At 42.4% G+C, this 24,297-nt stretch overlaps 5 protein-coding genes across 7 annotated transcripts; 2 read left to right on the top strand and 3 right to left on the bottom strand.

Moving 5' to 3' along the window:
* Nucleotides 1-416: 416 nt before the first annotated feature.
* On the top strand, nucleotides 417-11,666 carry RB195_010276 (uncharacterized protein; the record flags this gene model as incomplete). 2 transcript variants are annotated; one of them, XM_064191201.1, is made up of 14 exons in its annotated part: nucleotides 417-555; nucleotides 692-794; nucleotides 944-1,570; nucleotides 4,545-4,704; nucleotides 4,832-4,876; nucleotides 4,948-5,094; nucleotides 6,021-6,198; nucleotides 6,258-6,327; nucleotides 7,733-7,835; nucleotides 7,922-8,013; nucleotides 8,063-8,135; nucleotides 11,226-11,306; nucleotides 11,387-11,485; nucleotides 11,586-11,666. In XM_064191201.1, the coding sequence occupies 14 exons, from the start codon at nucleotides 417-419 to the stop codon at nucleotides 11,664-11,666; spliced, it is 1,998 nt and encodes a 665-aa protein (XP_064048784.1). The 2 variants fall into 2 exon arrangements, with proteins under 2 accessions (XP_064048784.1, XP_013305980.1); XM_013450526.2 differs by lacking the exons at nucleotides 417-555; nucleotides 692-794; nucleotides 944-1,570 and having other exon boundaries at nucleotides 4,636-4,704.
* Nucleotides 1,062-1,574, top strand: RB195_010277 (uncharacterized protein; the record flags this gene model as incomplete). Its single annotated transcript, XM_064191202.1, has 1 exon — nucleotides 1,062-1,574. The coding sequence occupies one exon, from the start codon at nucleotides 1,062-1,064 to the stop codon at nucleotides 1,572-1,574; it is 513 nt and encodes a 170-aa protein (XP_064048785.1).
* Nucleotides 11,667-12,607: 941 nt separating the features above from the next.
* RB195_010275 (uncharacterized protein) lies at nucleotides 12,608-12,850 on the bottom strand (the record flags this gene model as incomplete). Its single annotated transcript, XM_064191200.1, has 1 exon — nucleotides 12,608-12,850. The coding sequence occupies one exon, from the start codon at nucleotides 12,848-12,850 to the stop codon at nucleotides 12,608-12,610; it is 243 nt and encodes an 80-aa protein (XP_064048783.1).
* An 821-nt stretch (nucleotides 12,851-13,671) lies between these two features.
* Nucleotides 13,672-14,769, bottom strand: RB195_010274 (uncharacterized protein; the record flags this gene model as incomplete). Its single annotated transcript, XM_064191199.1, has 1 exon — nucleotides 13,672-14,769. One exon carries the CDS (start codon nucleotides 14,767-14,769, stop codon nucleotides 13,672-13,674), a length of 1,098 nt encoding a protein of 365 aa, XP_064048782.1.
* A 313-nt stretch (nucleotides 14,770-15,082) lies between these two features.
* Nucleotides 15,083-24,029, bottom strand: RB195_010273 (uncharacterized protein; the record flags this gene model as incomplete). 2 transcript variants are annotated; one of them, XM_064191198.1, is made up of 8 exons in its annotated part: nucleotides 15,083-15,523; nucleotides 15,780-16,164; nucleotides 16,239-16,315; nucleotides 17,310-17,396; nucleotides 17,450-17,515; nucleotides 17,636-17,773; nucleotides 20,189-20,248; nucleotides 23,883-23,990. In XM_064191198.1, the coding sequence occupies 8 exons, from the start codon at nucleotides 23,988-23,990 to the stop codon at nucleotides 15,083-15,085; spliced, it is 1,362 nt and encodes a 453-aa protein (XP_064048781.1). The 2 variants fall into 2 exon arrangements, with proteins under 2 accessions (XP_064048781.1, XP_064048780.1); XM_064191197.1 differs by lacking the exons at nucleotides 15,780-16,164; nucleotides 16,239-16,315 and having other exon boundaries at nucleotides 23,883-24,029.
* Nucleotides 24,030-24,297: the final 268 nt, after the last annotated feature.

The following is a 24,297-nucleotide window of genomic DNA, read 5'->3' as shown; positions in this document are numbered from 1 at the left end:
CTTTTGGGAAGATCCTGCAATGGACAACATCGACGAGGAATACGACATCACGCTGAACATTTTCATGACTGCTCGAAGAAGGCTCAGAGTTCTAAAACCACCAAGAGACACCTGTCTCCGGAAACTCTAGAGCTGATACGTCAGCGTGGAGCTGCATGAGCAGCAGACAACCAGGAACTCACGTTTGAGCTCACAAGGGGAAAAATCATTCGCTACACCCGTCGAGAATTCGCCAATCGTAATACGAGGATGAGTGCTTTTCGGAATCCAAATGAAACAATTATAGCATCAAGAAGATCAATGGAGAAAATCATCCACGGCTTCTACTCTGATCTCTTCGACAGCCTTGTCCACCTGCCTCTTCACCATCTGAGGGAAGACGGACATGTCTTTCCAGAGGTTCTCCCGTCCGAAGTATGACATGCTATCATGACGGTAAGAAATTGTGCGGCACCTGGTTCCAACAGAATAAGACCAGAACACCTGAAGAGCCTTCCGCCAGTACTCATCGACACCCTGGCGAGGCTTTTTACACGTTATCTGTCGGAATGCAAGGTTCCTAAACAGTGGAAGACCAGCAAGACCGTGTTGTTATATAAAAAGGGAGATCCACATGACATCGGCAACTATCGTCCGTCGTCTGCCTGTTGTTCGTCATCTACAAGCTCTTTACAAGAGTGATCCTTAATAGGATTGAAAAAGTCTTGGATGAAGGACAGCCATGCGAGCAAGCAGGGTTTCGAAAAAGATTCAGCACGATTGACCACATTCACACTGTTTCGAAACTCATCGAGGTATCACGAGAGTACAAGATGCCGCTCTGTCTCACCTTCATCGATTTAAAGAAGGCCTTCGACTCAGTTGAGACGGAAGCGGTCGTGGAAGCCTTGGACAGCTAAGGCGTCCCTACTCAGTACATAAAGGTACTTCGAAAGTTTTACAGTAACTTCACGACCGAAGTTGCGCCATTCTACAAGAATATCATCATTGATGTGAAGAGGAGGGTCCGACAGGGTGAAACAATCTCACCCAAAATATTCACAGCCACCCTCGAGAACGCAATGCGAAAGTTGGATTGGGACGACATGATAGTGAATGTTGAATGTCGCCAGATACACTATTTACGCTTTGCTGATGACATCGTACTGATAACACCTAGCATCAGCCAAGCGGAACGAATGCTGACCGAGTTCGACGAAACATGCGGATGTATCGGTCTACAGCTGAATCTGCAAAAGACGATGTTCATGCGTAACGGATTAGTCTCGGGTCCCCCATTTACCCTCAACGGAACGAACATATCCGACTGCACCAGCTACGTTTACCTTGACCCCGGAGCTGGAAGAATCAAACGAGCGGCTTGGGGAGCGTATAAGAGCATCGAGGATGTAGTGAAGAATACCAAGAACACTCGGCTCCGTGCTCACCTCTTCAATTCCACAGTACTTCCTGTTTTGACCTATGCTTCCATTTTGCTGCCTATTCTTTGCCCTTCAGAAACCTGGATACTTTGCAAGGAGGAGGAAAGTGCGATCAGCATCATTGAACGCTCAATCGAAAGAGTGAGCGAGTGAGTCAGCGATCTAAGACTAGAGACGCCGCGTTTGCCAAGGAAAGTAAAATAAGATGGGCCGGACACCTGATGCGCTTTAATGACAATCGTTGGACCAGAGCCGTGAGCGACTGGGTCCCACTCGATATTAATTGTACTACAGCGAGACCGCCGGTCCGATGGCCAGACTTCTTCACAAAGTCCTTGGAAGAAAAATTCTATGCTCTTCGTATCCCACGCGGAAGGAGAAACCATTGGGAGACTTTGGGACGTGATCGGGACAAATGGAAGGATTGCTGGCGCCCGCTCAACCAGTTAGAAGAACAACGGAGGTCAAGTTGATCAAGGTGATCAAGGCAGGAGAACCTACAAAGGTGTTTGCTTAAGGTACTAAGGTGTAGTGTGCAGCTACTAAGAAGGGGTTGTGAGGTCGAAACCCTGAAGCCGAAGCATTGAGCTTGAGAGATCCATGACACGCGGGTGACGGTGTCGCACGCGATATTAAACGCTCCGCAGGAAGACCGCTGACCCTATTGTTGAACTTCATCACAATGCTCTTCACTGGAAAATTTGATGCTCTTCGCGTCCCACGCGAAAGGAGGAACTACTTGGCGACTCTTGTGTGTGATAGGGGTGTCGCGTTGCTCAGGACGATTGAATTCAGCATCTCTATTCGTTTATTGGCAACAAGTGTAGAGTTGGATTAAAACAGCCTAGAACTTAATGTAACTGCGTACGTGGTTGAGATCAAAGTTGGACATTCGCTAACTTCGCTCCAACAGAGTTGACCGTTCATGAGAGGATGAAAGATATGGGACAATAATGTCGAAATGACAAAGAAAACGCTGGAAACAATATACGAATGAGTTCACCCTATAGCTGATGTCACATCCTCACTAGACGGGAAGAATGAGTATGGGATAGAAAGAAGCACAGAAGAATATGGGTGCGTATCGTTAGGTACCCGCAACCTCCGCAACAGCCATATCCTTAGCAGAAACGACTGGCAACGTTAATTGCTCTGCATAGCAGTTAATAGCGTCAGCATAGCATTACGCTGCGTTTGCCTTACGCCGCCCCGCCCATCACATCGTCCATCTTCGGCCCTCATTTTCTAATGAGGTGCGAAACATGCCTCGCAGGGGCACGCTATCGGTGGTATTGCTTCTGTACGGAGTATCGATCGCTTACGTATAGAGTTACATATAGCGATTGCACACGAAATGACAAAAATATAAAATAATAGTGTTTTATTTGTGTAAAGCAAACAAACCGAAACTTTTGCAAACTACTGCAGTATCTTACGAGCATTAAACATTCTGTATAAACACAAATCTATATCTATGTCTTCTATATAGTTTTTCAATCACAAATCTACATCTTTCAACGACCAGTGTCTTGTTTTTACACTCTTAACATTTATTCTGGAACATTTTCAGCTTCATATATGTTTTCTGATGTTGTTTTGTTCTTGTAAAAAATATACGTTTTTGCTTCATTTTTAGCATTTTCATTTTCTACGTTGCTACCTTGTTGCCTTATTGTTCTTCTTAAAAGTCAACTTTATTAAACTATTACAATACAAATGCGGCACATGACCTCAGTGACGTGGAGATAGATGGGCTTAGCTTAGTGATCACAGCTAGCCTAAGATATGCCTGCACTGGCCTACCGACAGCCTTTTCTGCAGGCACTTATTCGGCTGCGGCTACCTGACGACCAACCCCTAAGAATATAGGTAGATAGTAGGACACAGATGGCTTCTTCCTAGCCTCAATCCGTAAGAACACACTCTGACTGTGACATGTTTGTTCAGTTGTTCGTCACAAGTCTCTTATATCGATCTCATCAAGCACGAGATGTAAGAATGCATAAGTAATCCGTTCCGGAAGGTATTCAACCTTGCACTCTTTTCAGGAGTGCGACTGCGTCACAAAACGCTAGGCTACCCGCAGAGTTCACAGCCCTGCGGGCGGCCCTGCCCGCATGTCTCTGCGCTTGATGGTTATTTAGCGGCCACAACCGCGCGCTCAATAAACCACCAAAACGGCGCCCGCGTGCCTGTTAACTCTGGGGGCAGCCCCACTGGGGAATATGTAGTTTCCTGAAAGGTACTCAGTCGCGCTTTTATTTCTTGACCCTCTATCATATTTTTTTCTCTTACTAGTTTTAGCTCGCATGTCATAGATCCTGTAGGACTAATGCTCAGGTCCTAGGGCAACAACTAATTCAGTCATTTACTTCCAGAAATAAGAGCGCGACTGAGTGTCCCACTCCCCAACTACATATACATACAGATAGCGTGTTCAGTTGTTCTCATGTTGAAGTGCATTAATCTAAAGTTAAAACGACCGAAATCCCCAGAGACGAAACGCTTTTCGTTCCAACTATGGTTACAGAAAAACACTATTAGTGGTGCGATTGCGTAGGCTGCAGCGTTCGGAGTGGCGCGGACTATCCCTAAGTTCCACACTTCGATTGGAGGTAATGAGGATTTTACCACAAGTGTAATCGCTCACGCAACTGCAACACAAAGTAGGATCGAAACGGCCTGAAGCATCGTGCGGTTGCGCAAGCAATTACACTTAAGCATCTACGCTCAAAGTGACGGAGTAAACTCAGCGGTCTCGAGTGAGGTGGCATCATGGGTGACTTCAATTGGACTGTAGAACTGGCTACGGTCCCATAACTAACTCCACCGCGCAGTTCTACCGCAGCAGGTTACGCAGCCGCTTCATGTCCTTTTGACCCGACTATGTGTTCATTTTTGACCTGTTGCCTCAGCTGAGCGATTTTACTTCGTGCACCCTGCGGGTATATGATCTGCGTCGTGCGTGTTCGACCCGGTGAACGCTATGTGCGTGTAGCAACGCGGCTCTTTCTCTGCTTGACATATATCCTCCTCTCTCCCCTCCCCTAATCAAGCTCACCCGGTTGAACACATACGACTGTGAGTGGGTCTTTACATCAGATATTCTGATTTGATTTGCAGTTTCCTCGTTTGGACGTTTATCCGTTTGCCATTTTATGAGTGCAATAATGCTACAGAGGGGAGCCATCGTGTCTCTAGAGGCTATACGACAATGGTTGTCTCAGCGCATGCTCAGAAAACAAGAGTTGAAGCTGGAGTTGTGGAGGCGGAAGATGAGGAAGTGGGATATACATTTCCAGAAACTCTGTGAAAAGACAGTTTTTGTAAAAATTACATTACATTTGCTCTAATAAGTCCTGTCTACCGTTATTTGTTTCTCTCCAGTTCACTGAAAATATGGAATTCAGGCAGACTTCTTTCAAGATGTTGAGCAGTTGCAAAATCACGGAATTGTGAGGAACAAAATCATTCTCTTTCTACGTATAATGCAGTTTGATGAAATAGTTCTCGTGATCTTTTCCAGAATATGGCAGACATCAAGAAGCTACAGTCTGTTGGGATTTGCACCGTAAAAGGTGTAATGATGACAACGAAGAAGCGCTTAACTGAGGTTAAAGGTCTCTCGGAAGCGAAAGTGGACAAAATCAAAGAAGCAGCCTGTAAGATCATGGTGAATTATTTGTATAGTCTTTCTTTGCAAGTAGCAATAGTGCTACTTCGGCCACTAGTCGACGGCCGCGTCTTTTTATTGTTGTTGATCCTCCAAATTTCTTCTGCTCAAGTAACTGATGTGTTAAACTGCCATGTTTTAGTTGCACACGGTTAGATAATTCTCTATTATTCTATTTTAGGAGACGTGAGCGTAGCTTAAACAACCTTGTTTGTTTATTTGTCAAATGTCACCTAGCATCTTAGTTTTGACTTTCAACAGTGAAGTGTGGTTGAAAACTTGTTGTAATCAAGGGGAGTTGTGATGTAAACTACACATCCCAAATTTCCGACCCGGCCAACCAGTCACGGGTAATATGTAGTTGGGGAAAGGGGATACTCAGTCTCGGTGGATCTATGACAGGTAAGCTCAAAATAAGTAAGCGAAAAAAGTAATATAGAGCGTCCAGAAATAAAGACGCCACTGAGTACGCCTATCTACTACATTTTCGACTTTTCTTACTTCAGTTCAAAGTTCATGGCAAGGTCCTTGATATATCAACGATTATTTTAACCTAGACCTATTAATGTACGCGCAGTGGAGTGCTGGTTTGAAAAGGGGATGGGGACAATGAAGATGAGGAGCGTAGTGAGCAACCATATGAAATTTACACCGACCTGTTTGAAGCAGCAGGATAGACTGAACCCCTTGGTACTTATATTATAATAATTGCTACACATAGTGAAGAGCGCATTCTACTAGCTGATTAAATACTCTAGCAATTCAAACCCCGCAGTTATCTTCGCATCTCTCTAAAAATCATGTTTTATTCATCACCATATCCATCTACGGAGTAGTATCGTTCTGCCAAGTAATCTTGGGTCATGGTAAAAAGTTAAAAATAGTAGTAATCGCTATACCTTTCCAACGATCCGTTCTTGTTCCAGAAAAACGGTTTCATGACAGCGTTGGAGCTGTGCGCGAAGCGCAAACAGTGCTTCAGGATTTCGACAGGAAGCCTAGAATTCGACAAGCTACTTGGTGGTGGAATTGAGAGCCAAAGTATCACTGAAGTTTTCGGAGAATTCCGAACTGGAAAGACTCAGCTTTCACATACATTATGCGGTGAGCAATTTTGTATTGCTTCAATTGTTTACCACTGCATGTGATCCACCTATTTGAAGCCACGTGTCAACTGCCAAATGGTAACTATCGTGGAGGGAAAGTAATCTTCATTGATACAGAACACACATTGTGAGTGCTTCACAGTCTTGTTCGTTGTCATGAGCTATTTATCGAAGTGGTAGAGAAACATATTTGTAAAGACGAGGTAAAACCTGTACTATCGACTCAACGAAGATGTTTACTAGCTCCTCTCCAAAGCCTTGTCTAAAGAACGCGACAAGCTTCACGGATCTCTTTTCGCGTATTATTTCACGAGTAGGAGTATGTAGTCCTAGCAAAATCCTTTCGGATTAGTTTTGGTGTATTTTCGCCAGTGTTCGGTTCCCTCTAAAATTTCAGTTCATAGGAATCTAATTTCTGGCTCATTTTTTTTTGTAACTGCGCACTATCAGCATCCTTCATAGCTCTGAATTAAAAAAGTAATGATACTGTCTTTTAGTTCAGTAGCCTCTTCTGAGGCATCTCCTCAAACATTTCAGTTTTTAAGAATTGTTCTTCTGTTACGCGTTTTGTGTAACTTACACAATGAGCGTCCTTCTGAGACGTTTTGGGATTTCACCACACCTATACTACAAAAAATGATAGTCATGCGCAGTTTTAGCCGGGAGAGAAGGACCTAAATCGTATTGCATAAGCGACTGCGCTCGGAGTGGCGTGGAGGAGCTACCGGCTGGTATCGAGATTGGACCTTGCCCATTTCTGTAGTCTGATCGCAACTGCATACGCAATTCCACCGGACTTTAGATCATTTTGATCGGACTATGGGAGAAGAAATGAAAATGAAATGAAGGAGAAATTCAGTTCCTGCAAAGTGAAATCATAGAGACTCCCAAGCAAATGATAAAACTAATGAACGTGAACTTTGCTGGGATTACGTAGTCGCGTTCATGTATTTCTACGAAAGTAGAATGGAAAACATGAAGAAGAGAGCTTTGAGGGCGCTTTTCACGCGTGTTGTGTCATATCTGTAGAGAGGGGCACATCTTCACCGAAGAAATAAAGCGTCACTCCGATAAGAAACGTTTTACGTCAATTCTAGTTTCATGCAGTTATGTCCATTTCTTAAAACTTGACGGAATCGACAATTATCTTACTGCAAATGCGGTTCCTTTGTGATTGAGGTAGATGTTATTAGTTTATTCGTTGTAAAGTTGTTCATTTTGAAAACATGCGAAGGTTTAAAACCGCTAGATTACGGTAAATATCGCTCGCTTTCACCAATTATTAATACACCTGTTATGTAATAGATGAAAATGGATGTTGCACTAAAAATGATAGAAGAAGCTGAATAGTTCTTTAACCAAAATTGATACGAGAGCACAAGTTTCTCACTGTGGCACTAGGTGTTAGGACTTGTGACAGTAATATTTCTAGCAGGAGTATTGCTGGTTTCTTCCTTCTTCAATTTTAGTTCATTTTCGAGTTTACTGGTACCTTCCATTGAAACATGCTATAGAATTTTTCATATTTTCAGCCGTCCTGAACGACTTCGACCAATTTGTGACAGATTTAATATCGACCAGGAAGCAATGCTCGAAAACGTTTTGTATGCTCGCGCTTTCACGTCGGATCATCAGGTTAGATGCATAATTTCTCAGTAAGATTTCTTTTTTGATTGATTTTTTGATTTTGGCTTTCACCTCGCTTTGATAGTGTTTCTCAGATGGAGTTGCTTGACTACGTTGCCGCAAAATTTCACGAAGAAATGGGTGTCTTCAAACTACTAATTGTCGACTCGATTATGGCTCTGTTCAGGTCATTTACCAAACATTTTTGGATTTTTTTTTAATGTCTGGTTTTTAAGAGTTGATTATTCCGGTCGCGGTGAGCTTGCCGAGCGACAGCAAAAATTGGCTCAAATGATGAGTAGATTGCAGGTGATTTTTTAAGGTGTATTTTTTAGAGTGAGCAGTAGTGATAAACTCACTAAGAACTTCTCATAGTTTGTGTGAAGGTTAGATTAAGCGGATTGTAGCCAACTTTTCATTTGTGTACCTCTTAATGGAGCTGATGACTTCCACATCTCCCTAATTTGGGTGCCGATTCTTATTTCTGTGTGTTTGAACGTCATCCTTCTCAACAGATAAGAATCTCTACATCTTGTTTTCACAATAGCTTTGCGAAAATCACATAAAGGAAATGAAGGAAGACTATATATTGCATTGTGATGAAAGTAATCTAAAAAAGGTCACTATATTTACCTGTTTCTTATGTTGCTATTTTCTTTCGATTTCTCTGTCATTCTTCGAAGCGTTTTCGCGGATGTAAAAGGCGCGTCTTGTAACCAAATAAGGCTTTACGGGGAGAGTCTATGATTCATTACGAACACCATCGCCGCACTTTCATAAGTGCAGGGTCTGGGACTATATTCGATGATAATTTCTCTAACTACTTCAAACCTTTGTCCATACTGCCCTTGTCTCTTCATTTTGAGTAGACATGTGCAAGCTTTGAAAACAGATATGCCAGTGATGCCTTACAACTTTGCCAACAAATAATCTTGCTGGTCGTTCTTTCTCAGTCCATTCATCGGAGACGGGAGCTGAATTCTGTGTGATGACAGCATATAACGGACAACCTAGCTTTTGCATAAAGTGGAAACGAAAGTTAATTTGAAATCAGACCTTTAGTTGCGAAAATTTGCCTTTCGGAGCTTAAGAATGTGGAACGGACGCTGCATTTCGAGTTGTTCCAAAATAGCAGAATAAGTACAGGCAACATCTGTGCAGATCAACTTCAAAAACTGACTAATGCGATTAAAAAACACCTAAGGCAGTTCAAAACGACACCTGCAGTAAAATTCTCGAACCTATACTCTTTAAAGAAACAAAGTCAAAACTGCACACACAACTTAATGCAGAGAAAAACGAAAGGAAAGATGTCGACTCCCGTAGTACTTGCTGTCCCTTTTACGTTAGTCAAATCTTGTCTCCTCCTTCCTTCATCTACTTCTTCCTACTACTTTCGGCGGCAGGTTGGCTTTGGAGGTGCCTGATGCTATTGTTAAGCTACTTGGCGTCCTTGAATCCAGCCAACATGTATTTTCCAGATGATCGTTCGCGGCATTTTGGGAGAACCAAAATGCCGCGAACGATCATCTGGAAATGTCGCAGTTGTACTCTGATATTGCATTTTTCTTCCATCCTTTTTTTGTTCCCTGCCTATGTTTCAAAAAATATCCTTTCGTTTGATTGTTCCATCGGTGCCTTTGAAGGTCTTGACAGCGACTGTTGGGATTCCGCCTTTCATTCCATACCTCTAGTATTAGTGCTACTAGTACTTCTCTTTTCTACTACTCTTTTCCGAAGCTTTTTGCATGTAGCAAGAGGTCTAGAAATATTTAATTTTTAATGTCTTGTTGTCCCACGTCCTGCTCCATGGTTTTTCCTCGGAAGTAAATGCTGTTTCAAAATAGCTGTCATCGTGTATTACAGTTAACTCTTCCCATCACTTGCTTCTGAATGTTTTCTCTATTGCTTGCTTTATTACTTTATTATGAGGTGATAATCTGATTATTTCACCTTGCTTTATAAGTTCCTCTTCTTTCTGATCTTTATTGTCGATTCCTTCTTGAGCTTATCTTTTTTTAATCCGACCCGAAACATGTCGGTGGTGAGTGAGTTCAGTTATAAAGCTACTATTGCTTCTCATATTCCGTAAGGTTTAATACTTCATGACATACTTTTTAAGGTATCTAATAGTGTTCGAATGATAACTGTATTGACCGTCTTGATCTACACTGATCTTCAACTTGTTTGAGCGGGCGACAGAAATAGTTCCATCTTGTATATTATACGGGAGAGTAGTCTCCTTTCTGGAGTGAAAACGAAGAGCGGTATATTCTCATTTGAAAGAATTTTCAAAGAACTCTCATGATCGGATTGTTGGTCTTACTATTGTGTATTTTCTATCACCTGGAATTCCATCCATCACTTTGAGGCTCCCGTCCAAGAAGTGAAGATAGGCTGCCCTTAGAGTTCAGAGCTGTGCGGGTGGCGCCACCCGCACAGCTCTGAACTCCTCGGTCGGCGCCTCCGCTGTGAACTCTGCGGGCAGCCTTAAGGCTGCGCCATTTCGTTTGATCTTCACTAACGTATCCGGCCCTTTTTATTTTACTTGTTTTGCAAGTGCGACAGCATTCTCCCATCTTTGAACGCTGATGTAGAGTAGAACTCTGAACCTTTTCTATCGCTTGAGCGTAACGAAGTACTCCTAGCGTTATCCGTTCGATGGAATAGGCGATGACGCTATACGCATCTTCCTCCCGCTTGCGAAACGTAGTTTTCTGAAGCATACTATAAAAAAGATGTGAAAGAGGTGAGCACAGAAAGTGGTTTGCTTTCCTCCGTTACATTCTCGATGCTCTTAAACCCCAAACCTCTCCTTGCCCAGCTCGGAAGTCGGGTTGTTCTCATATTCATTTCCCGACTTAGATATGTATAGCCGGAACATTCAGATATATTTGATTTAGCGTGAGTGAGGCATCGCAAACTCAGGAGTTCGAAAAAATCTGACTTTTCTGCACGTTTTAACCATTTCGGTCAGTGCCTGTTTCATCTGATGACTTGTTGTTATAAGAACGGTGTCATTAGCGAAACGAAGGTGGTGCAACTGCCGACCATTGGCTTTATACCCATTTAACCTCTTATAACTATTGCAGTCTTTAAGTCTCGTTTTTCGAGGGTGGCTCTGTCAATTAAATTTGAAAAACAACCTCTTCAAAACACTTGAACCCTTTTGATTTGTTGCTGAATTTCCTCGGAAGACAAAAATGGGCAGGTAAAAATCATATCTCTCTTATAAAAGTTCCTCTACTTTCAGCTTAACTTCCGGGTTGAAAATGTTTGTATTATAGTAATACTTGCGTCGTGAGTGTTTGCTCTATCTTGAGGTGAACGTATACTGTTTACTGCTTGTGTCTGTAACTAAGTGGCTAATAAACCTCAGACTAGGAGTCAATCTTACAGAAAATAGCAGAGGAATACAATGTAGCAATATTTATAAGCAATCAAATGACAGCAGACCCAGGAGCAGCTGTAACTTTCCAGGTGGGTTTATTTTGATTGTTATTGAAAGTTATACTTGTCGTTGAAGGATTGTCTTTTCAAAGAATTTGCACTGAGTATAGGTAGATCCAAAGAAGCCGATTGGTGGGCATATTCTCGCCCATGCGTCGACCACACGTATAATGCTGAAAAAAGGTCGTGGCGAAACCCGTATCGCAAAGGTTCGAAGTACTGCTCAACCTGTTTAGATTTATTCTGCTCTTACAATAGATTCGACATACTCATTACTGACACATGATAACGTTAGGATTCCCTTTGCAGATTTACGATAGTCCTGACATGCCTGAAAATGAAGCTACTTTTGCCATTACAAATGGTGGTATTGTCGATGCGAAGGAATGAGGAAGAATCAGTTTTCTTGTACACCAGTGTTACATGAATTTATTTTGAACGTATTATTCACTTCCATATGAATGTGCATATGTGCAAATCCTGTTTTTGGAGTGAAATTCATTTCGTCACACCGTTAATTTGAGTTGTTGTTCTTCCAGAGTATAATTTTAATGTTTGTACAGGTGTGCTTGATGTTTGCTGAACTTGGAGATTCCACAAATGTGAATCAGCTTGCTAAACATGGAATTTTATCAACAATTAGTTGCATTGTTGCATACATGTGAATTTATCCTGTATTATGGAATTCTTGTGAAGTTATAGAAATTTCATTTTCTTGTAACTTAAATCTTATTTTGTAATGTTGCTATATCATAGTCATAGTAAATAAAAGGACTTCTATACAATCTAGCCCTTCTTCTCAATAAGTAAGTTTTTGTGATAGTTATGTAGCAGATCCACTAGAGAATTGCTTTAATATTGTCGGAGATCGACATGGAAGTACACGATGAAGGCTACAGTGCCTGACATGCCAATAAATATGCAATGTACAAAGGACAGCAATGCATTACCAATGTGCACGGTTCTCAAACAACACATTAACAACCTGCATTATGGGCACCATGACATATTGGACGCAAAAGAATTTACACAGTTTGACACATTGTGATGAACTCGTTCACGGTGACAGCTCCTTTACCTTCGGCATCTGCCTGAAAATACTAATTCGTTTGCTTAGCGCAGTCTTATTCATGTTGGGGCTGGACAGAAAGTCTTGTCACCCATTTTTCGAAATTTGCAGAACTTTCCATTTTTGGGTGGAAGTCATGTTGCATCATATTGTAGTTGTAGAACATTCTCGACAATAGGTATATATAGCTTGTCCACAATAGGCCTTCCTTAACTTTAATCACGATGTCGATTACGCAAGAGCAACATCGAGCTATCATCTTCTATGAATGGCGTGGCGGCATTGGAGCAACGGCAGCAGCTCGCAACATAAACAACGGATTGGGCGAGGGTACCACTACCATCAGGACTGTCAAGTGCTGGTTTGCTCGCTTCGCAAGTGGAGACACCGACTTCGAAGAAAAGCCCCAATCGCGACGCCCCACATTGCTGAAGACTCCGCCATAGTCGACGCTGTCAAAGAGGTCAACATCCGCAGTCTCGCGATGAGACTCGGTTGTAGCCATTCAACGCTCGTCAGTCGCCTCCAGGCCCTCGGCTACAGAAAAGTGCTGATTCGATGGATCACTCACACCTTGACGGAAGGCACCTGGTTTATCCAGGCCGTCCATCTGTCTATCTCTTTTTCTTCGCCCACATCAAAAAAGGTTTCTTGTTCGATCTTATTACCGGGGATGAATCGCCCAAAAGGACTGGGTCCTCGACTCTAATGCGCATGTGACTCCCTCGAGGAGAAGCTCCGCCGGCGCAAACCAAATCAGTCCTCCACCCCAAAAACTGTCTCCTTTGTTGCTTCTGGGATTGGAATACGGTGCCCCATCCCTCTATTCTCCCGACATGGCCCTCTCAGATTACCGCTTACTCTGGTCCCTCAAGACTTCCCTTGCTAAGAAAACCTCCACCAAGTTTGAAGAAGTCGAAAGGGCGGTCAGCAACTTCTTTGACTCCCAGTCTCCCCAGTTCTGGGAAAAAGGGATCTCTGACCTGCCCATTAGGTGGGGCATTGTTGTAACTAGTAATGTTGATTATATTATTGATTAGTTTCCATTGTAAGCCGTCCAGCTTTATACAAATATTAATAAATATATATATATATATGTATATATATATATATATATATATATATATATATACAATATATATATATATATATATATATATTAAAGAATCCTTATATATATTGACTTATTTGACTTAATCGGCGGGTTGCTGTCATCGCCTGGCGCGATTACCCGCATCTTCGCCGAGGTGTGCCGTCCTTGAACACAGCTCTGCCCAACCTTCTCGATCTTCTGCGAGAGCTTGCACAGAGTCAATCCATTCGTCGTTACTCCATATTCTGCGAAACTTTACGTCTCGCATGAACTGCCCATCCAAGTGTCCTCATGTCCTCTTTCACCACCTCAGTCCAGAACTTCCGTTTTCGACCAGGTGGCTTCTTCCAGCATGAACCCGACGAACTCCTCAGAACTCGCTGGACAAGGCGATCTGCCGGTCTCCTTAATAGGTGACCATAGAAGCGAAGACGATTTACTTTAGCCACTTCCGATGGCGGTGCAAGGTGTTGATATCTTCCACGTGTCATCCGCCGGTATACCACATCAATTTCTGCGTAAAGATCTTCATTGTGACATACCCTAGGCCAAAAGTAGCCAAGTAGCCGTCTAAACAGTTTTCGTTCCGTGCAATCAAGCCTCTCCATAACCGTTGATGGTGCTGCCCAAGTCTCCGATCCGTACATCGTGATGGGGCGAAATGAGGATACGTAGACTCGCAACTTGACTTCGTTAGTGATGGGGGTCGACCACAGACATTTCGTTAAGGAGTTAAATGCAGAAGTGGCCTTAACGCATCTTTGCTGAACATCTCTCTCGTAGCTGCCGTTGTTCTTCAGCATACAGCCCAGGTAACAGAACTCATCGACGAGTTCTATCGGTTGTCCGTCCACCCTGATTCCCGTTCGAGGTCTCGAAGAGATCCACATCTGCTTGCATTTATCAGGGCGTAGGAGTAGTCCGTAAGCTGCAGCCAGCTTCGATACAAGGTTGACAACATGTTGAAGTTTCGTACTGCTTTCCGCGAATATGACAACATCGTCAGCGTACTCGAGATCGATCAAGGGGTGTTCTGATGGTGCTAGAATGATATCGGCAAGACACTGATATACTGTTCTTCGCACAATGTCGTCGATGGCGAAATTGAACAGGAAGGGTCCTGCCACTGCCCCTTGTCTCACTCCAGTTACCACCTCAAACGGCATTGTACGTCTAGCTGATGTTCCAACTGCAGTAGTTGTTCGTTGATTTATATAATCAAGCAAACGAACGAACTTCACTGGTACTCCATCGGCACGGAGCGCGTTGAGAAGATGGCCTCGATCAGGAGAGTCGAAAGCGGCTTCAAAGTCCAGAAACGCTGATTGCATTGGCTTCAAATACCGCTGCCAGATTTCGATCACTCTCCTGACGATGAACACCTGGTAGATCGACCAGGACGGAAGCCAGCTTGCTCATCGCACGTTTTTTCTTCGCGATGTTTAATGAGTCGGTCTAGGATGGATCTAGGGTCCGTGACGGATAACCTCTTGTGGAGGGGAATTATGATAGCGTGTCTCCACGAATCAGGTATTCTTTTGAACGGATTATCTTCGTCATCTCACGAATCTCAGACGGAGGAAGATATTTCAGCATTTCTGCGCTAATCCCGTCGTCTCCACCAGATTTTCCATTCTTCATTTTTTAAATACAGACTAGAACCTCCGACTCGGTCGGTGGCTCCTCGTTAAACGCATATGTCGATCTATGAACGTGCTCGAGTTCAGGAGCTGACGGCCCATGTCGGTTCAGCAAGATCTTGAAGTATTCCCTCCAAATTGGAAGGGTTGCTTCACCGACAGCTACTCCATTGGCAGTGTTGAGGACAGGAGAACATCTTTTCATTTTGCCGCTGCACTGTTTTAGTAAAGCATAGGTTTTCCGCGGGTTCTTGTCCTCCCACGCCTTTTCAAACTCCATCGCTGTTGACGCCCACTCGTTATCGCGGTCTTGTTGCAGTTGACAACGCAACTTCCTTCTCGGACGCTTTTCCTGGTTGAAGTCACCAGTGCTGCGCGCGACACATACAGAATTGTACGTGGATTTTGTTTCCGCAGATGCAAAGGCAAACTTCTTGCCTGCAACCTGCAAAAGCAATAGAACCAGGAGTGTTTCCCTTGCAGCGTCCTTGGTGTGTTTTGTAAAGGAATCCGCATCGCTAAGCTTCTTCCTGGTCCGTACTCTAACATAATTAACGGTATTTCGTTCTGTATTCTTCGTCTTTCAGGCCAGCCATGTCGATTTTCGGTTGCAGAGGAACTCCTCGGTTTCTCTTGTGGAACCGTATCTAGAAGCTGAGAGGAACTGAACGGTGGTCAGAGTCGAACGTGACGTCTCAAACAGCTCTAGATTTTCGGATATCTGACTGTGGAATGTTCCACGCCAGAACATAGTCGAGCTGAAGCTTAAGAGACTTCATCTTCCGCTTGCGCTGCTCTTCAGGAGTTAAAAGGGTTGACCCCTCCCACGTAAGCTGATGGCGTCGAAGATTCCTTTTAAACTTGGAAGCGATGATGAGGCTCGTTTGTTCGCACAAGTCGACCAGACAGTCACCGTTGTCCGACGTGCACTCCGCTGGATAATACCATTTTCCTAGCACATCGGATTGCTGTTCGAGTTCATAGAAGGCGTCCTTACTGTTGTCCTCAGCGGTTTCCGTAGGTGCGTGAGCACTTATAGTCCAGAGTTTACGTCCTCTGCGATCCCGCAGTCGTAGAAAGGCGCATCTAGACGACGTTGAGCCAAATTACTCCACTAAGTTCTTGTAATCGTTAATCACAGCTATCGCGCAGCCACCTACTTTGTTCTCATCAGCATCGCCGCAGTATATGGTGTAATTTTGATGTTGATGACGGGCTGATCTCTCATGCGCGTTTCCTGCAGTGCAGCAAAAAGCACACAGAGATATCGCAGAAGACCGGATAGAGCGGCTTGTTGGAGTTCACTCGATAATGGCCGTGACGAAACGAATGGTAATTGCCAAAGATTCTATGCTCCCTTCAGGCAGTTGTCCTTTTAGGTTATGGGCTTTGGCGATGTGTTGGACGACAGCACCGTTTACCAATGTATGGGAATCTTTCGCCATATAACAGTGCGGGTTATATAGCTAGTACGTTCCCAATGCTTACACTCGAACGCCTGATTGCGTTTAGTTAAAGCAGGGCCACTACGTGCAGGTAGCAATCAGACTCGTATACGCGACCCCCTTATATATAATATTATATATATATATATATATATATATATAAAAGGAGTTGATTGCTCCATCTTCCTAAAAGGATTGATCAGCGTCCCACCACATTCCGAGTTATGAACGTTGATAAACACGTATGCGGCCTTTGCAATGATTTGTGGAGGCTAACCTATGTGTCGAGTCAATATCCTTGGTCTCCTGGATAAATTTCGTATCAGTTCTCCAACAATATAAATGTCAAGCGCTTAGTTGACCTAGAGAGGTTCTGAAGTACTGACTCAACCTTGCAGACGCTACGGGAAATTTTAATTGCTATGTGCTTTGCCTGGCCAACTTCGGAGAATAAGCAGAGCTAGCGTCAGAAGGTGCTAGAAGATCGTAGTTCCACTCGCATAAAGCAAGGCTTAGCTATACTTTTTTTTAGCATTTGGGAGAGCATGACTTTTGACTGTGCTCTTCGAGACGAAGCGTTAGGATATCCGTGCGAAGAAATCGTAAGTGAGTTTACGTGGGAAGAAACATTCAAACTCAGCTAAAATCGATTTTTTTTCGCTACTCTGCCTATTCTCCGAAGTTGACCAGGCATCTACTAGGTCTCAATAGACAATAATGTGCCCGGAAATCTACAGCTGCCAATTACTGTTGTTTATGTAGAATTTAGACTAATGTCAGACTCACCTGTTGGATTAATGCTGCAGCTTCCTTTATAGTTATCCTCGTTTTTAGCGTTTCGCTCCACGCAACCACCAGCTCCTCGGCAGACAGCTGGATTTCGTTCTTATTCCAAAGTTTTCATAGTGCGAGCAGTCTCAACTCACCAGCCCATCTTTGTCGCGGTCGAATTTTTCGAACATTGCATGGATATCAGCTTTGCAGTCGTTCAGCTTAATGACAAATCTATTTGTAGCTCGCTAACACAAACTGTGTACACTGTGTAGTGTAGAGCTACGTTTGCTGATTAATTTTAAAACCCTGCTTTATTCCCTTCTGAACGCTCAACTAACCTTGATCTTGGAAGTAACAGCTGTTAAGAATTCCTCAAAGTCGATCTCACCATCACCACTCTTATCGGATGATCGCATCACGGCTTGTACCACCTTTGGAGAAACATCGCAGCCAAATCCACATAACATTTCTGCGACCTACACAAAGGTGCATCTAATGCATCACGAGAAGTTTGGTTGTGATGCTGTTACCATGTTGCTTAGTTTTTCTCTTAATTGATAGTAATTTTCTAATTTAATGCTTGTGGCAATATCTACAACGTGAAGGGTTGGACTGTTCTGAAACAACTTATTTAGTGCCGAGAGAGGATGCCCAATTACTTGGACAAATATATGGAGACGTGGTACAAAGTAATTTATGTCAACCTACTTATCCAAGCGGAGAGACGTGGTACGAAGTCATTTATGTCAACCTACTTACCCAAGCGTCGAATAGCGTCTACGAGTCAGAAGGTGGAGAAGATACCGCAACAATGTCCTTGCTTTTCGTATCAGCAGCGCATTCGCGTGTCAACAAGAGCTTTGAAAGTTTGAGCACTCATTACTCATTTGGTGTAGCATGCTTACGTCAAGATTCACTGTTATAAAATTTTGAGAGTGAGAAACAGGAAGGAAACAGTGAAATCACATAGTGGCGCGCACTTAATTTGGCAAACATACGTTCCCTCATTCAAGAAATACCGTGCTTAAGTATGTTCTGTCCTGTTGTTAATCCACTGGATTTTGTGGTTGTGACTAACATTGCGAAGATTCTGGGTGTCAGAGATAGATGATGTTACTGAAGGAGGGCTGATGTTCTCTACCGTCGGTGGCAAAGGAAGATTAAATAGAAGCCTAACGGCTTTCGGACTTTCGGGAACTATTATAGACGGATCAAAATAATTTGAAGGTTTTTGCAGTTGTGTAAGCGGATGGGTTCGAAGTCGGCGTTGGAGCTAACGGCTGCGAATGATATGGAACTATTGCTACCTTCGCAATGTGAGTGGAAACACCAATGGTCCTATCACTATCGCAATTGTTGGCTCCGCCAAATAACGAGCGAAGAAATATTGTGCAGTGTCTCGTTGATGCCGTTCTACACTAGCAGGACGCGCTTTGATCGATCTCGGTTACACGGACAATTTAGCAATATTTGCTTTAGGAAGCGCGAAGTTGCAACATGCTGCAAACCTTGTACTGGAATCAGTTGTAATCGTCTTAATGCAACACCACTGACAAATGCAAACAGAGTAAATAATGCAGTTGTGGGTCTCCACAATACCCTCAAAACCTCAACGGAAATCTGGGTGGACGGACATCCTAATGATCTAGTGGGTAAGTTCTGTTGTTTGAAATATGCTGAAGAAAGATGGCAGCTACGCGGGAGATATTTAGCAAAGATGCGCTAAAGCGAATTCAAGGCCAACCCCTTGATCAAAAGTTTGCAGACGACTTCATCGCTTACGAAGTCAAGCTGGAAGTTTACCTGTCTGCATGTCACCCTATCATATTGTATAGATCGTAGACTTGACAGAACCTTAAACGGTGATGGAAAAGTTTGACTGCATGGAGGGAACGCTATTCAAACGACTGGTTATGTTTGGCCAATGGTCTTCCATGATGAAGAACTTTACCCCGGAGGGGGATGGTGTCGGTGCGGATGCACTGTGGAAAACATCAACATTTTATCTGGGCTTTTCAAGTAGCCTCTGAAAACTGCCTTCGCTCCCTTGGTCCCATTATAAGGACATCGTCTGGTCGCTTTGTCTAATTGGTCTTGAAAATGCTCCTAGACTAATACTGGAAAAGACATTCTGGTTGCAAAAGAAAATTTTGGAGAGAGGTTGTATGGATAGATTCTATGCGAACTCTAGCTAAAGATCGAACAGGATGGGTTCGGATATGCTTGAGGGCGACATACTATTGCAAAGATGCGGATCCGGCTGTAAAACGTTCAGCCGATTATGTGCATATCTCACTAAAAGAATTCCTAATGAAATTCAATGGTCGACTTCATACAAACTATGCGGGACCTTTTTGTAGGGCTCAAAGCACTCAACGGCAAATTATGAGGAAAAATACTTGTCGTAACTCTTCTCATATATCATACAAATACGTGGCAAAATTCCAAGATATAAAAGCAAGAGCAATTGACGGAAGATGAACGTGGATCAAGTAGATGTGTGCTGTAAAAGACAACCGCTGGACGAAGATGATTACCGAATAACGACTATGGAATTGGAAGCGACGGATTGGGCAGTCAAGAACAAGATGTAGAAATTCGTTCGCTTGCAGTTTGGAGAAACATGGATAAGAGACGTTACTGCTGATGTGAGCAGATGGAAAAGATGTATGCAATAACACATTGTAGTATTATGGTATTGTTCAGTAAATAAATATCAAAGACGGCAGTCGTTACATGTTCATGGGGATGGCTAAATCATTTAGCAGAATAGGCTTTTTTCGACACAGAAATAGTGGTATGTGCGTTTGTTTACCCTACATATACGAAGTCAGGACCTGAAAGGATTAAGAATTGAAAATGACTTCTAGAAGTCATTGTTCATTTCTCACCTCGCCAGCTGTGATAGTACCCGAGCCATCATCGTCCATGGAGACAAAGATTTTGTAGATCTAAATGAAGCACACACATTAGTAATGCATTAGTAATGGTAGGGCGTATCTCTCCTATTTGTCTGTTTGTCTGTCTCAATCAGTTGATGGCAACATATCACGGAATTGACGATATTGGGATCTCTCAACGAGTAGACAGGAGTGGGGATGCATTTCTCGAGAATGAGCGTGATGACGATTAATTCCCTTACCAATCCGGCAAAAGGTCTGAGAAATGGCCTTGTTTGATTCCATCTCCCTAACGGTAGCGTATTACGCGATAGAATGCGGGCATCATCGTAGTCGTTCATAAAAACCTAAGGTGCGCTTTTCTACTATAACCAATCTGGCTCAGACGGCGTAAACTTAGGCGAAATCTGAGGAGAAAGGTTTATACAACCATTTTCGCATTTCAAAGTATTCGTTCAACTTTTGCGATGGCATATTACTTTTCTATGAAAACTATTCTGTACGTATTATTATATTATTGTATATTGTACTTTGTATTATATTTTGTTTAGAAAAAGCAGAATTTACTCGCCACCCCAATAACTCAAATAAAAAGTCGAAGTTGCCTCACCCTCACGATGGTACAAGCGTTGCCCATTGCCATTGTTGTTACCCTGCTAACTTGTAGGTGAGTCACACCTCCTTCTGTACTAATGGTAATTTGAGCATGATCGTATTCGTGAACTACACTCCTGCTTCTGATCGCGGAGAATTCCCAACATGGTCAATTTCGTAATACACAGTCCTTAATGTGACACAGTCCATCAGAATTTCTTTGTTCCGTTAAATTCTGTCCTTACTAAGCTTTCTCAATTAAGCCATCGTTTACCATCACAGAGCATGCCATATACAGTGCCATCCGAAAGGCTGTAAGCAGGTGACGTCCTGTTGAGAATACGTGGTCTAGATCTTGCCTTTCTTTGTTACGTGCTTGTATTTGGTCGATCTGCACTAGACAACCCTATATTGGCGGAGAAGAACTCTTTTAGCTCCGTCATCGATTGAAACCCTTTTCGATGCCGCAGAAGATGTGCATGGTCACGCTGGAGTCGTCATGTGAAAGATTACGGTCAAAAGCGGCACGCTACTACAACCCACCATACTGAGGCATAGTTTTTTTTTCTCGACTGGTCTGCCTACGTTTTCTCGGAACTCAGTTTCTGGTGCACCTGTAAGGGACTGGGATTTTTTAAAAATTTTTAATCATAATTGTTTCATTTTTTACAAATTCTCTTGGCTAACAGTCGTTTCACTGTGGGAGCCTATTCGGTGGACTTTATCGTTGTTATAGAGTACTTTAAACAACACATTTCTTTGCGTTTAAGAATAAAAAAATTTCCGGAAAGGCGCTAATTTATTTAGAGGATGGCTCAGACTCCACTGTGACAAAAATAACAGACTCAAGAAGCTTTTAGAGATTAATCGTTCCTAACTGTTCTTAAAATTAGGAGACCTAGAGAAAATTCCCACGACATCCACCAGAGCGCCTTCGGCCGAGAAAAATCATGACAATCGAAAACGTAACGAAGTTTCTTCCCTAGACAGCTGCTTTTAATTAAATGACATACGGAAGAAAAAAGGGAAAACATCATAAATGGACATTCAATTGCTCAAATCTCAAGAGTATAAAGTCAAGACAAGTCATGAAAAAACTGAATCTGGAAGGCAAGAAAACATGATGAGAGCATGAAAACAAATTAGTGAAGAGATTTTAATGAGTGGAATGATATAAAGGGTTTATTTTTTAGCTTGGTCTCTGATCCTGCTTTACTCAAAAATTTTTAACGGATAATGACGCCTTCGCTACATTAACAAGAACTGATTTGATTACAAAGCTGCAGAACATTAGAATAGCTTCTCATTTTAAATTACTGCTTCACTCCTCAGCATAGCTATTACTTTGATGTATTCGCAACAAATAGTATTTTTCAATGTTTTTGCCTAGAAATGAAGCACTTAGAAGTCGAAGAAGTAAGTAACCTGCGGTCTGACAAGAATCGCCTTCCTTTTAGTAACTCAGTTCCGAAGAAAGAACATTTCTTGCATGCCCCCTCCTGATCTCCATCAGCAAGTAATGGTCCAGCCGCTTCTCCGGATATATATTTATATAAATATATAATTATATTCCACATTTTATATATAATATGTATATACATATTTAGTTAGAACATGGGGAGTCTCGGGATTGTGAATGTTTCAGAGTTTTTATGATACAATATATGAGTATGAACCAATACGTCTTGTAATTTATAATATGACAAGATTCTGATAGAACGTAAACTAAAATAATTTCATTCGCTAAAGATATACCGTGGAATGAAAGGTAAGCTAGTTAAGCAAGGAGTATGTTTTTTAAACAGGGATCGTTTAGTATGTGGGATATTTCTTCCTCTTCAGTGTTCTACTGATTCTTTGTTCAGAAAGAGTGAAAATAACCGTTCAGTACATCAAGTTCGTTCTCTGAAAAAGTCCGATTTTTCTTACATCGTTCATACATTTCTTTGAGAACTGAGTATATAATCTTCCCATTCCTCGCACCTTCTCTGACGAAAATCCAAGAATGGTTTGAGTAAATGTGGCTCTATTTGCGAAATGCTCCCTTAGGAGTAGTGTCATCATCTCATGAAAGCAGGAAACGTTGGAATTTTTTGAGGAAAGGAAGATGATAAAATATAGGTTGTTGGTGTTGGAGGGTGGAACGCTTCATCTTCGTAGTATATAGAAAATAGCTATTCCTTGGGTTTCTAAGAGTGATACACGATCTGAATACTACTTTCCGAACGGAAAGGAGTTGGTCTTAAATAACTGACTGCAGTTTGGATTGTGATCACGATCTGAACGTGTTGGCTGCTGTAGCTTAATAGTTATAATGTGTAGGTATCTGGGAAGAAATAGTTACCTATAATCTATTATCTACAGTATGCGGTTATGGAAAGGATAGAAACAAGAAGTAGGATTTATTACTGGCATACCGGCTTAGGTAATATTTTGCGGTCGACCACGTCACTAAGGCGTCATCTAAAATTGTGCGTAAGCTCCCACAATCGCATGTTTTGACTTACTCATCACAAAATTACTTGCAATGAAGTAGTCTTGTGATATTGTAGATTAACACATGCATTAGCTATTCCTCGAAAGTTACAGAAAGAACACAATTCTTCGGCAAAGTATGTGCCCGCGAGCGTTATGTTTTGAACAGAGGTCCCCAGTGTATTCAACGATCGCGTGCCTTTAAGAAGTTATGCAGTTTGTTCGCGAGGAAAATATCCCCCGAGGCGTTCACCTACGAGGAATTTGCTCCGGAACATCATTATCTGGATGTACACATATTCTGCGCCAATAGCGGAATCAGAAATCGCACTGTTTTTCCCAATGAATGTGTGGAGCCTTTGAAATTCAAAGGATTTCGTCGTTAGAGGAAAGATAGATGACCAGGTATTATGTGTTCCTTTGTAATCAAAGCCTTGTTGGATGCTGTTAAGTTAAATGTTACATACGAAGTTTAAAAAACTTTTTTAGTAGAGATGTGTTCATGGTTGAAAAGAATGACGAGGATGTTTCTTAGATTTTACTTCACACCTATGCCTCTCGTGTGTTACTTATACAACATTTAGAACCTTTCGTTTGAAAAAAAAAACCCACACACCTTTTCGACGTCGTCCTTGCTGACGTGGTATTTGAGCGCGAGCTCCTTTGCATTACTCAATTTGGCGTTCTTCTTCTTCAACTTCTTCTTCGGCACCTTGTGCTCCATTAAAGCTTTCCAAAACATGTTGTCTTTTTCTACTGACATTTTTCTGCAATAACTTTTTTATGCTTAGTACCGCAGCAAATTCAGTATTGTAAATCGGATTGGGGACGTAACTGGATCTTTCAAAGACTGGAAAAAAGTTTTTAGATGTAATTTGTGTGACTTCGTGGAGGGAATGGTGGACACAACTAGTAAAATTGTTAACGCAGCGGAGAAAAAAGTGAAATGAGGAAATAAATCGCATGGAAATTAGCACACGATCTTATGGCGGACATGTCATAGGTGAATACTTCTTTGAGGTATCGAACTA

Source organism: Necator americanus, chromosome III, assembly GCF_031761385.1.
Source record: "Necator americanus strain Aroian chromosome III, whole genome shotgun sequence".
Lineage (NCBI taxonomy): Eukaryota > Metazoa > Nematoda > Chromadorea > Rhabditida > Ancylostomatidae > Necator > Necator americanus.
Note: the sequence above shows the minus strand (reverse complement) of the source record. Positions and strands in the feature narration are given on the sequence as shown.